Consider the following 14,403-nt stretch of genomic DNA (forward strand, 5'->3'; position numbering starts at 1 on the left):
AGTGCGGATGTGTGAAATGTGTGTCGCGTTAGGGGAGTCAGGATCAGCCAGGGTGGGGGAAAGTCGACCACGAGGGAGGGGGGAGTACGGCACGGTACTCCGAAGACTCGTTGCGACGGCGTAGTGGGGGGGATGGGGGTCCAGGCATGGAGAGGGCGCAGTTCCGCGCCATCCTCCGTATCGTTGACACGTCCTACGAAAAGAGTGCGGAGTCAGTTGGTACATTTCCCTCTCTCGTAACTTGTCCCACGCGCGCCGAACAATATCAGAATCCCGCTGTTTCGCGGCGTTTTCGGCGGGAATATTTCCTCCTGCAGTTATCTATCCTCGTGTTCCTTTACCGATAAAATCTCGAACCAACAGTGCAGTCCGAGTCTTTTTATTTGAACGATAAAACGCGACAAGACAGTGCGCGCGCCGTACGGCCATCTGGTCGCTGAATTTAAAAACGATCGACGACGCGCTACCGATACGCTCGACCCTGTGCGGTTCCGATAGATTGCTAGATTGTTCGCTCTCTCTCTCTCTCTCTCTCTCTCTCTCTCTCACTCTCTCTCTCTTTCTTTCTCCCTCTCTGTGAAGCAATTACTCTTCTTGTAAAACAGTGGATTGGTGTGGTTCGTGACATTTGCTTTGCCGTTAGTGACCGCTTCACGGGGAACTATGCTGTCAACCACGTCGTTCGCCGTGGTCCTCGTGATCCTCGTCGCTGCGACCGAGACCCACGCCACCCAGACCATGGACGCGAAGATCCGCGATGATCCAGATTTGTCTCAGGTAAGTGCGCTTAGCGAACTGTTTCTTCAATCCGTTTCATTTAATTGCGAGATCATCTTCGGTATGTTAAATTGTATCGTCTTAATGATTCGGTTAACAAAATTAAACAGTTACAATTTGTAAACACCTTTACGTTAACCTGTTTCACATTTTATATGTTCAAATAAAAGTTGATTTATTGAAATAAATTAAAGTAAAAATTAATTTAGGAACTCTGATAAGAGTCACATATTCGTAAATGACTGTGGCAGCCAATTGTGCTGGACATATGTGTAAATCGATATGCGAAAGTTGATAATACTAGAATGTAATGATTTGTATATGTATAACACCTTGCGGCTAAATGGATAAATTCAGCGGTAAAATCTGATCTATCTGGATCCAGATATTTTATATTCGATTAATTGATTAGGTGGTACTTTTTTGGAACAATTTATAAGCTAAGATTAAGATTACGTCGCCTGATTTGTTTGCAAAAAATATGATTATCTTTTCTATTCTTGTGATTTGTGTTTTATAAATTGATAGAAATTTTTTAATGTTTTAATATACGTATATTAAATATTTCAATTAAGATTTGTACTACTAGAAAGTGAATAATCATACCACCTCTGTGACGTTTAAATAATGTTTGCAGAAAATTGGAGTTGTACAGCACAGCGTCTGGCACACTTTGCCTATTATGTAATGCAACTACATTTCCACATTTAAAACTTGATGTTTGAAATATTTTAATTATTTCTTCTGCCTTTAGTCTGGTGATAAGGTTTATCGATTTTTAAACTTGGACGAAGTTTACGTCAAAGTTAGATGAAGCTTCATTCCAATTTTCGCTTTTTCGAGGTTGTGCATACTGATATGCAATTCTTCCGTTCGTTGACACAGTGTTCGTGATATGCTTGGAAGTACTAGATTCCAAACTAAATCCCTTCGCGTTTCTTCTTACGTCTATTCGAAAAGGTTAGATACTGTATAAAATATCTTTGAAACCCGATAATGATTAAATCTAAATGGAAATATATGTCAGAATTGAACTGACATATATTTATATTATATATTTATATTATATATGTTGACTTGACAATTAATTAGCAAGTAATCAGTACAGAATGATTTTTGCTGATAATTATTAAATGACAGCGCAGTATTTCCAGTTTCATGTACGCGTGACGTTCATGATTCCATACTTAAAACGAATTAAGTCGAATTAATTTTATACGCGTTGTTAGATGAAGCTCTAATTAATTGGATCGTTTATTTTGAAAGTGGTGTAAATCCATTTTAAAAAAATGAGATATCACATAACTTATGATTAATTTAGCGTAACATTTTTATTTATAACTAAAAAAGAATTAATTTGCACCATTTTCAAAATAAATGGCTCAATTAATTACCTGTTTGAGCGTTTATAATATATGTAGAATGTCAAAAAAGGCAAAAAGTTAGAAATTCTTTCCTTCACTTGCTAACAAAGGAAATTTTTATTAATAAATAGTATAAATTACAAATTTCTTTTGGTTATTTTAGAAGATCCTCGAAAGTCTTCAATTTAAGTTAAAAAGATAGTTGCATTTAATAAAATATTGCAACTATAATAACAACAAATTATTGTAGTACATGTTAGAGTACACTTGACCTTTTGTAGTCTCATTTTCATGATCGTAACGTTGATACCAGGAAGTATGCAATTTATAACCGTGGGAATCCGTGGAAAGAAATGCTACAAAATCAAATATGGTGTGCATTTCCGACACGTTCGTATAACCACGAAGGTTACTTTTAATTTACTTGTTAGGCACGTAGGTGGTACGAGTGGTGTGAGATTAAATCTCCATACACACCTCGGTTGGTGTTTACTTTCGCATTGTTCGATGGACAGCGAAAGTGTAATCAATCAAATTATCCTATTTCATTTTCTAGGTTTGTATAAAAAAGAAATGTTTACATTAGTTGTTAATTAAAACAATTTTTGAAATAGTCAACGATTTTATCAAATTATTTGAGACAGTCAAATATCTTTGAAATAATATTGTAGTCAGAATTATGTAATTCTAAGATTTCATAATTATAGTTATTTCATATGCTTATATACTTGTAACTGTTACCAGTAAAAACGAACGGTTATACAAATATTACTCCGAATGGGCACTGGTGACGATAATATAACAAGCAGTCATTTTCTATTGCGCTATCCATTGACAATGTTCAGAACAAAAAGGTTTTTATTCACGTTTCCGTTACTATATTGTACAAAATTATAATGTTATTAAAATATAAAGATATCAAAATATCTTTAGGCACTCAGGAATTAGGGCAAAGTTAGCAAATTTAATTATGCTTGTATACGATTTTTATGTGTCACGTCACACAATAATATGGTACAGCATTTACGATGATTTTTTTGGTTAAGCACCGCCATCGTACCTCGGAGTGTTTGGAATTAATTTCGTTTTATGTCTTCATCGAATTGCCAATAGAAACGATAATAGGCTTTCTTTGGCACGGCTAGTGAATCACTTAATTTTAGGGTCCTTCTGTACTAACCTTTATAGCGAGGTTTACGCACCGCCTCAGATCATTCCGTTAATTAATGATCCAATAAAGGAGGGTCGACTGACATAAAATCGAGAGCTACCCAACTCTTTTTGTTATATTATTAAATAGACGTCGTTCCTTCTTCCCGTGTCTCCTTTTGTAAAAGATCTTGGTCTGCGATCCATGATATTAAATGATACTAATTCGACGAAAATTCGAATGTTTATCTACCTGATAATTTCTTATTAAAGTGACCGATGTTTGCCATCTTGCAAGCAAACTTTCGGGAAGACTTTAGAAAAGTGGATAGAAGCTTCTGCAAGTGATAAATCGCGTTAATTTTCTAACAGGATATAGTTATAATGTTGTTTAATGGAGATAATATGAGTTGCACGGTTTTTTACCCAAATTAGCACAAACATTAACATGTTTCTATTGTAGTGTAACGACACTTTTGAGTTAGATAATGTTTGAAACACTGTGAGCATTAAATAAATTACATAAAAAAGACGTAATATAATCATTAACTGAGAGAAATACACATAAATAGTAGAAAGAATCATACTGGTATTTAGAGATCAATATTGATACGGGTAACATTATTCTGTAATTAAAACAAAAATCAGATGAAACGGAACCAGCGAAATACATATTATGTGCATATTGTACAACATGGAAAGGTTTTTAACGAAACACGGAGACGTTAATATCTACATGATATTCAATCCTGGTCGAATTCTGTTTATACATTTCAATCGATAAAACTGTATTTGCGCATAAAGATTCGGAACAACGCGAGTATAATGAAAGTCGATCGACAACAAATCAAACTGAATTATTCAAACTGGACTCGCGGCAGTGTTTCATAGAATTTTTCGCGAAAAGTGACTTTTCATCGGTATCGCGGTTCCCATTTCAATAAAACCGTTTAGTTAATGGAGTGATCTATATTAAATCCCTGGAGATAGCTGCGGTCGCTTTGAATTCATCTCGTTGAATATTACAATAATGCGTGTCCAGGTTCGAAGGCAGGGCGAGCGGATCCCACCCACCAACTTGTTGCTGCGACAAAAATCGTCAGGACGTTTTCGCTCAAGGCTAGTTTCGGGCACCGATCGATTCAACAAACTACTTGCCAGCGCGCGAGCGCCCCATAGAACGCGATTTTCGCGGGTTTTATTTCGTTTCTCGCTTCCGTCGAACTTCCGCGATTCTTTTTATCGTCGGAAACGCGATTTACACCTTTTAATCTCTGCCGCGAACGCGCGAGGTTTTAATTCCGTTATCAAATTTTGTTATTAATGCGTTGCCGTCTATACGGCGCACCCTACGCCTACGAAACGAGACCCGAAAATACAGGCTAACGTGCCTTGAACGATAATTTCTCCCTTGGACTAATATTTTCTTATGGTGCTGTTCGTTGTAATTATTTTTACCAGCACACTTCTGAAAGTTTTGTTTGCTCGAAAAGTACAAGCTTCGTTTAATATATATACTCTCTATTCTAGTAACATGCACAAAATTGTATATTTTGTAATACTAATTTACATTTATGGTTTTTGTGAATATATTGGCTCCTCGTTTTCATTAATAACTCGTAAACAAAGCCGCGGATTGCATTTTCGCTAAGATAATCAATAATAATAATTTTAGAACATCCTGTATATATACATCCTGTATATATATATTAGAAACACCAGAAATTCGGGGGTGTCTTATAGTTTCGTTGCGGTATTATGTTCTTACAATAATTTATTAGTATGTCAAAATGATGTTCTCTGTTAGAAATGTATGGACTTTTTGTTTATAGTCTTGACACAGCAAGTGAAAGGTATTTAACTATTTCTCTAGCAATAATTAACAAAATTGCTGCCTGGTCGATCGAAGATTTTAAAGTGCTTGATATTAAGCGGAGAGAAATCGTTTCGGAAACTTTGCTAGTTTCATTAACCCATGAGTTATCGCGATCTCCAATTGAAGATCATGCACGCTTCGCACTTTCGCTTTATCTTGATGCCTTCCATATTTCTTGAAGTTATAATTTTACACGTTTCTGTTTCCTGTGATCACGCTGTTTATACACATAATGTTTCAATTGGCACGTTCGCTTCCAATATCATACATATCTTTGTGTGCCTTTATTGTCACGCGTCTTAAAATATGCGTTTTTTCATGAAAACTACATTACGATGAATGGTTACAGCAAACGCATTAAGTCTATTAAAAGTTAACTTCAACGTTACCGGAAAAGATTCAAACTACTGCTAATGGAATGTTTGTAACAATCACATAAAAATTCTATTGTTGGAGTAATTATTACGCACGAAAACGGTTGGTAAACGACCACCCATTAGAGTAGTAAATATTCGTGCGCATTGTACAACGACAGACGTATAAAAAACAAAGCCACCAATCAATCTCCAAAAAGGGTTCCGAATTATTGCACAACCACATAAACTCCGTCAAATAATAGATGATATTTAATAAAAACTTTTCGGGAAAGCTTGGCGATTTATGGATTTGTGCCGCTTTCACCCCCTGACGGTTTTATTATGCAGTCAATTCTGTTAAAAGTTTATGTGAATCAATATGTGGTATTCGTCCATTTCGGACTGCAAAAAGTTGTGTATGACTTTGAGGTAGATTAGAAAAATTCAACGATAAAAACTGTTTAACATGGATTTAGTTGTTACGAGTTACGCAAACGATTAAAGATCGTGAAAATCGCAGTTTTGTCTCAATTTCGACCAATAACTGTCAGAAATCTGCAGATTTTTCAATCTCTCAACGCATGTAGCTCGACACTGTGTTAATCGATTTTGATGAAATTGTCAGCATGCATATAAGTCACCGAGATCTACAAAACGCATCTTTTAAACTTTCATTATAGGCTGCGATAAAAAGGTTAAGAAGTCTAGAGCTTTTTTTATTTTTTATTGTAATTCCAAATAATAGCAAAATTTAAAAAGAAGATATTTTATTCATTGTACAGTAAACCAGTTCCTCTAATATTTGAACAAAATTCGAGACGTTTAATCCAGTTTTGAAAGAATTGTACCATTTTAAAGGGTGTCCGCATACATTTGCCGCCCGCCGTGTATTGCATTTTGGCCAATTTTTTGAGAAAACGTTCCACTGTTCGTCGTAATCCATTCGTCCCGATCACTTGACCTTTCTATATCGTTACCGCGCGAATTTCCGCGCGCAGTTCCACTTGACCGGCTTCTTGGCGAAAAGTTACGTCGCCGTCACGCCACGGTGTAACTAAAACGGCCACTGCCAATGTCAATGTCGTTTCCCTGCTCTCGACCGCGGCTTCTGCCAGCAACTGGCCTTGCCTTTCACTCCTCGTACTTTTTATTTTCGTGCGTTTCATACAGTGCTTACGTTAAGTCCCGCTAAGCCCCCATTCATGGCATCGGCGGCAGGTGTGAACAGGTGCACAGACGACCGGGGGGGTTTGCGGTGCAGGCGTGTATGCACACCCGTCCGCCGCGATAATGACCTTGTTGACCTTCGAGGCTTCTGTTCGATATTACCCCCTCGAACTTCGTAATTTGCTTCCAACAGCTTCAAATTAAATTCCACCTGAATTTACGAGAACCGAGCGCACGTAACGCTTTTGCAGATTTCGGGCGAGATTGGCGCACTGTTTTCTGTGCAGTGTTTGTATCTGGGTGATTAAGGAAACTAGGGCGGCTTCAGGATATTTTTTCGACGAAGATAAGGATAATTAGTCGGAGACGTACGGTACTTCGAAGAAATAGTTAGTGTTTTTCGTGCTGTTTTTTCTCTGAATATTACTTGCAAATTATAATGGCGAATTATCTCTAATTGACTCAGTTTGGAAACAATAATGGACAATTTCGGAAGAGAATGTACTATTATTCCAGCCTTGCGGCTCATTTTTATAGTCGTTAACAATCGGTAACTATAAAAACGAGCCACAAGGCTCAAATGATTGTATCTTCTCTTCCCAAATTGTCCATCTTTATGTACAATCTGATCGTCAATTAGAGAGAATTTACTGTAGTTTGAATAGATACTCATTGTTCATGTATATATATGTACAGAGATTCCAAATGTTTTCGTTAATTTATTTTCATTTTCACAAGGTTACTTAAGATGAAAAATACTTAAGTACAAAAATGTACTGACAAACCTTTAATGCTATATGTATGTATATTTATATAGTTGGAGTATAGTCATCATTCCAGGACTTTTCCAGGTTGGTTTAAACATTTCTCTTCATTTTCTACTTGTCTACCTTTTTTCTGTCACGACCAGCTTGTATTAAATAACAAAGTCGCGGTTGTTACAAATACATTTGGACAGACAGAAGCGAATACCCTGAAACTTTAAATTAGACAATATTACACTGTTAAAAAAGTAACAATGACTATTTGCCTTCTTTTCAACTGTAAAATAGGATAAATCCGTGAGTCAAATATCCACCGGGCGGTATCTGGTATAGATTTGGTCGACTAATTAGTAGATCATTGAAAATAAGCAAAATACAAATTTTTATTCAAAATAAAAGTTTTCCGTCCGATTGGAAACAAACAAGAGTTAAATAGAAATTAATTTACGTTATTAAAATTTTATACAATGTTGTAAATAATTTAACGGCATTGTTAAATTTATGCTTTGTATTTATTGTTGCGTTTTCCACGTACTTATTTCATGTATCATTTCATGTATCATTGTTAAGTAAATGTACAACACAAACATGCAACGTTTTGACACAATCTTATCAATATGTACTACAGCAGCATGTTCATAATAACCACACGTAAAGATCGAATTCCTAATTTAGTTAGCGCGAACTTCGTTTGTGCAGAGTTTTAGACGCAGCGGTTTGTATTAATTTAAAATTAGCAAACGGGACTTGCCCGCCAGAAGACTTATAATTTATCAGATTCTGATAGTTACACGTGACTGCTCGTTTTCACCGAGTTCGTTATATCCGTGACCTAAATATGTAATTCGTTAGTGAAGCGTAACTGGAATCGATAGAAAGAGGGACTGGTCGAGAAAGGAATCGTGATACCGGATGTCATTTTTAAGACGCGCGACAGATGGTCTTCAGAGTTCTGAAACGCAAGGAACTTCTGCGTATCCAGAAGTCGTTTCGTCCCGGAGGCGTACCGTATGTTGGCCGTAGTGTTTTCGGCTTCCCTTTTCTTCTTTACCACCAGATACTTTACACGTTACTACTGCCGCGCCGTATGGACGTTCTGATGTTCTAATAGTGACCTCTTTTCATGGTATTCCCGTAAAATTTAGGTTTCTGTTACATTATCAAATTTCTTTCTCAGTTCCCTATTTCTAATGAGTCTAAGCAAGAGTGTACCATAATTGCGTTAAATGTAATTATTAGAACTGTATCAATTGTATTAATTTCTCAGTGTGATCAGTGACGAACTTCAAATTTCTTATTTCACAATTGCAATAGAACCTCGATTATCCGGCCCTGTAATATTAAAATGCTGTAATATTGTTCAAATACGTTTCACATTTAATCAGCTGTTAGGTTAAGGCAACCCACACGCATAACAATTTACGGTACGAATCAGTAAAGATGGCACTGTAAGTAACTTTATTGATTAGTGGATTAATAATGAGTAATTCCACTGTTCATCTCTATTGTGTGAGATAGTGTCCGTTTAATTTTTTACTTTATAATAAAAATTATGCAGTGCCTCGATAAGTATCTTTTATTTTTCAAATGCACTACAAGCTAGTCACTTTTAATGCTCGATAGTTCTGAAGTTAGAACTACCGAAAAAATTACTATCAGTTTTCTAACACTTTTTTCAATGTAGCTATTCTTTCACAAAAGGAGTGATTCATTTTTCAGTAAAAAAGTTACACTTCGAGGACGTATATAAGAGGTGTTTATTTTATTTTGCACATTGAAACATCTTCGTTATTTTTGCTGACATAAAAAAAAATGTGTCAGGACAACCTTGTTTAGATCAAAACAATATTATGATCCATGTTTTTTTTCTATCCCGAGATCAGTTTTTTCAAGTATTGAATGTCATCGTTATTTTTTGCACTTTAACCCTTATTTTTTAAAAGTCATTTAAAGTTCATAGTGTCAGAAGTCGTTGAGTTTATCATGATGCGCACCACAATGCTGCGTTATAAAAATATAGTGGCCAATGTGCAAAAAATAACGTTGACCTTCAATACTTGACAAACAATGATCTCGAGAGAGAGAAAAGCTTGGGTTATAATATTCCTAGCTTTGACCTGAACTAGGTTGTCCTGACACATTTTTTTATGTTAGCAAAAATAACAAACATATTCCAATGTTCAGGATAAAATAAACACCCTATACACACGATTTCGGTAGTCAAAGAGATAACTAGACATGGCCTTGTGATTGAAGACATCTCTTTGGCCAACAAGTCAGCAGTAACATTTGCTCCTAGCAGACTTCTGCTAAGTAGATTCGATCCGATTCGTTTCGCGAAGACGTCGTCGGTGCTCGAAATTAAGGCAAATATTTTCCCAAGTAAAGTAGTAGAATTTTCGCGAGCATGCGTGTCTGTGTCTGGGCTGTGTATGTTGCGTTCGATTGGAGCAAATAAAGAGGCCGGACGACTGCTTGAGGTGAACGAACACTGGCAGACGAGCCGCCTAGCTTCGTCTCTCTCTCTCGCGCTCTCTTTCTCTCTCTCTCTCTCTCTCTCTCTCTCTCTCTTTCACTCTCTCTTTCTCTTAACGGCCAGTGACGCTGATTCTCTCCTGCCTCGGCTCCACCACCGGATATTTATAACAAGCGGTTCATGTAGAAACGAAACAATGCGAGTCCCGCTGCGTTTGGCTCCCTTCTTTCCTATACACAGTCCGCGCGCACACGCATCCCTTCGAGAGAAAGAGAAGGAAGATGCGGGGGCGTCTTTCCCATCGAACGACCAAACGAGAAAACTTGCTTTACCCTTTCCCTCTAAGTAACTGTTTCCCGAGGATACATCGATAAATCCAGTGATATCGTCGAATGGTTTTCCTCGCAATTGAATGGAATTATGCATTTATGACAAAAGTGATCGGAAGAAACACAAAACAGTAAAAATATTGAAAGAATTTGAAAATATTTGTATTTATTTATTAATTAATGCATTAAACTAGATGGTTTATTTAGCAAATACAGGATTGCCACATGTATACATATTCGATATAACTTATTATTATTATTAGTTTCTAAATTCTTGTTGAACAATGTATAAAGAAATTGTAATTTATACTAAATCCTTCTATTGTTTTCATCTAATAAACTTACTAAGATAACGAATAACTTTAAATTTCACTTTAATTTGTTGTAAGTCTAGAAATAAGTGTTTATTTTGCATAAAAATTCGCAGTCTTGTAATTACGACAGAATCTTCTAAGTAGTCACAAAACACGAGTGTTCGGATAATTTAACAGTTACTCAATTACGGGGCTAGATTAAATCAGTACTGATTTGTGCAACAAATGGTGTTATAGATCGGCTTCGATCGATTTATTTGCGCACACAATAATAGGAAATTCAGATATGGGAAGATTCGATAATGAAAAGGTATCCTCTGATCTTGATGATTTTTCAATGTTACCAACTTAGTGATACTTATGCTGCGGATTTTTATGCATTTATGGCAGGTGAAGATTTTTAGAATTCAAGAAAACATGTAGATAATAGCAGTTTTATTTTTTTTCTAGAATGAGTAATTTTTTAGTTGATGAATTCGAAATTTTTTAAACTCGCGTACGAAAATGAAAATTTGCATGAAGATCCGTAGTCTGATGATAATGCATTGAGGAAGTTGTATGATAATTTTTCTTAATAAATGCGTTGGTAGTGATAGGAATTGTACTTGCTGATTTTATTTACTATTAAAAATTAGGGTAAAGGAAAAGTAGATAAAAGAAAAAAATAATACAATTTGTGAAACGTAAATCGAGTTTTACTCGTGTTTTGCAGCTCCAGCGTAGCTTTCCTTGATCTTGATAGAATTTTATAGAATCATTGTTCCAGAAAATGCACTAACAACTTTAATAACGTGTGAAAATTTTCACTTTCATTAATGTTGACAACCTTCTGACTACCTCTTGAAAATATATTATTCATATTTGTCTTCCTTTTGGGAAATGTTTGTAATACAACTCCTGCTTTAACAGACTTGCTAGAAACATGCAACTGCAACAACAGTATCTTGAAGACTATATTTTCTCTTCAACAGAAGACGATGCATTAGAACAAGTCGGTCAGTGTTGGGAGTTATTTCAAGGTCTAACATAGTAAGCCTTATAACTCAGACATAAACATTGAAATATGCAATGATTTTCATATCCTGCATATGTTTTTCATACATAGCTATGATCAAGATGTACAAATATGATATAACCGCATAAGAGGTTAACTGCAATCATAATCTCTTTGAAAGTCATAGACTCGCATTGCTAGGAGTACCGATGATTCCCAGCCTCATGCTTTATGACAGCTGAATCATCGCGTCCATTACTTTACATTTGTTATTGAATATTTATATTATATTATTATACTATAATTATATATATTATATTATTATTATTATATTATTATTATATTATTATATTATTATTATATTATTATATTATTATTATATTATTATTATATTATTATTATTATTATAATATTATTATATTTGAATATTATATTGAATATTTAATTATCATTGAACTAAACTGGCTAAATGAGAGAAACGTGTCAAAAATAATTCTTGGTGATCAAAACTGTTTCCATACATTTTTAAACAGATTGCGCGTAAACGTATACAACTAAGCAGAGGTAGAGAAGTTAACAGAAACTTATGCTTCATAATAAGAGTTCATACGTGTGTGAATCATCTTGAAGAAGCGCTCCACCTAAGTCGCTCAAATAGCTGATGTTCCAACTTCAGATTCTCTCTCCAAACGTTTTATAACCAATTTCTAAGACTACAAGAACCGAAATAAGGCAAGAAAGAACGTTTAAAAAGTAATTAAGCTCTCGTTTACTTAGAAATTTGAAGCCATCTCGAGATCGAATCGTTACGGCATCCGGGTAAATTCAGTGTTAAGAACATTGCAGACAAGTACTGCGATTCATCGGAGGTTCAGTTCTGGACGATAGTGAAACGACTGCTTGCGAAAACGAGAACAATACGTCGCGTAGGCGCCCCCAGGCAGCTGAAGAAGCTACGCTCGTGTTACTCGTGAAATATGGAAACCCATAAAGATCAGCGTCGTGTGCCGTGTTAGCGAAAAGGCGACCGGGAATTTTCTGAGTGTCTCTTCCCTTTTTCTCTTCGCGCCCACCTTTCCTCCTTCAACTTCTCTTTTCTCCTTTTCCCGTCACCCTTGACACGGTCTTTCTTCCTCTACCTCTCTATCTTTCTCGCGAGCGGGCACACAGACGGACGCGCACACATCGGCAAACATAAACTCGTCGAATTCGTTTCTTTATTTCGCTCGGTCGAGCATTTTTCCTGGCGCCAACTTTTGCCGCGTCCTTTCCCTCATTGCTGTCGCGTGTTTCCACAGCCCGGGGGGATTTCCCTTTCGCGGCAAAGAAAAGTCGGTACGTACGGGACGCACTGCTTTCCCGTGCGAAGCGCGCGGGCTGGGAATTCGCCGAAGAAAAACCGACGGAGTTTGTGCTCGAGTGCCGACCAGTCTATGGAGTCCACGATTATTCGGGCTTCAATCGGTAATCACACATCCCGATGGCATACCGGTTCGCAGAACTTGGTCGAATCGAATTATCCGACTAGTTGTATCTCTTTACTTTACTTGCTGTTGTTGGTAGAGTACAAGATACTGAAAATCTTTGGAACACGATGCCGTGGAAGGGGAGGGAAGAGATTCGGTCGTGTCAATTATTTAAGTATATGTGAAACATGTTTGATCGGTAACAAATTGAGACTACTGTACTTGATTCCTGTACCTTTCATCGGTATAATTATACTCATGATAAGGTTAATAAGTCATCTAAATTATGACCACGAGTATAACGACAACGATGATAAGAAAAAAGACGCATGAACGAAAATAGTAAAATGTTTGTTTTGTATATGAAAAAATGTCCCAAACAAAAGTTGTATCGTTTGACGAAATAAATGTGATCCCAAGGAAGAAAATTCTTTTTTACTATGGGAATAACTTTTTAAAAAATGAATCAAATAACTTGTATTTGTTTGAGATACGTACACTAACTTACTTTACTAAAGAATGAGTATCAAATTTGTGCAAAAATTGCAGTTGGTTGAAATGACAATAAAAATTAAAAGATCATGTTTTTTTAACTAATTTAAAATAATCTTTTTTCATGCTGTTGTTATTGTATAGTAAAGTATCGTATGGTATAGTATAGTAAAGCACAGGAATCCGAAAGTTGTTAGTAATTGTTAGTATATTTTTAAATAGAATATACAATATAATTATCTTTTTCAAAATCACTTTTCTTTGGAATTTTCAAAATCATTGACGTTGATTTGCATGTAAGAACACATTCTTCTCTATTGCATCGTGTGTAGCTGACGTTATAATTCATTCAGACATGCATAAAGAGTGAACCTTCAAATGGAAACAAATGTCATGTTTAGAGTCTAAGGTCATTTCAAGGTTAAGTCATCACACATGCTGAGTGTGGTGTAACGTCAACTAAACGATCCAATAAAAAGAAATATGCACTCGTCAGCAAATCAACATCGATGACCATGAATGAAAACTCCGAAAAAGCTATTTTTTTGCAACGGCAACTGATTTCGATGGAATTTTCAGCATGCATATAAGTTATCAAGATCAACGAAATGCATTTTTTAAGTTTTCGCTATAGGTTCAGATAAAAAGAAGTTAAAAAACGAGAGCTTTTTGATTCTTTTTCGTTATTCCAAGTAATAGTAAAATTACATGAGGCATTTTCGTCATTGCCAAGTAAACTAGACGAAAAGTTATATCGTTTTAAAGAGTGTCCATATATATTTGTCCCCGGCTAGAAAAATGTCGAAGGAATATAATATAATACTTTAAAACCACAAGATTCGTAATTTATAATTAGGGAATCCTATGAACACTAATGAA

The 14,403-nt window shown here is 35.8% G+C and overlaps 1 protein-coding gene across 5 annotated transcripts in view; it reads left to right on the forward strand.

Annotated features, from left to right (window-relative positions):
- Positions 1–145: 145 nt before the first annotated feature.
- Positions 146–14,403, forward strand: part of Fas1 (fasciclin 1 Fas1 domain-containing) — a 526,663-nt gene continuing 512,405 nt past the window's right edge. For all 5 annotated transcript variants that reach the window (XM_076523006.1, XM_076523009.1, XM_076523008.1 and 2 more), the window contains exon 1: positions 146–777. In XM_076523006.1, coding sequence (XP_076379121.1) covers positions 664–777 — 114 coding nt within the window. In that variant the 5' untranslated portion in view covers positions 146–663. The remainder of the gene's footprint in view (positions 778–14,403) is intronic.

The sequence above is a fragment of the Megalopta genalis genome, chromosome 6, assembly GCF_051020955.1.
Source record: "Megalopta genalis isolate 19385.01 chromosome 6, iyMegGena1_principal, whole genome shotgun sequence".
Taxonomy (NCBI): Eukaryota; Metazoa; Arthropoda; class Insecta; order Hymenoptera; family Halictidae; genus Megalopta; species Megalopta genalis.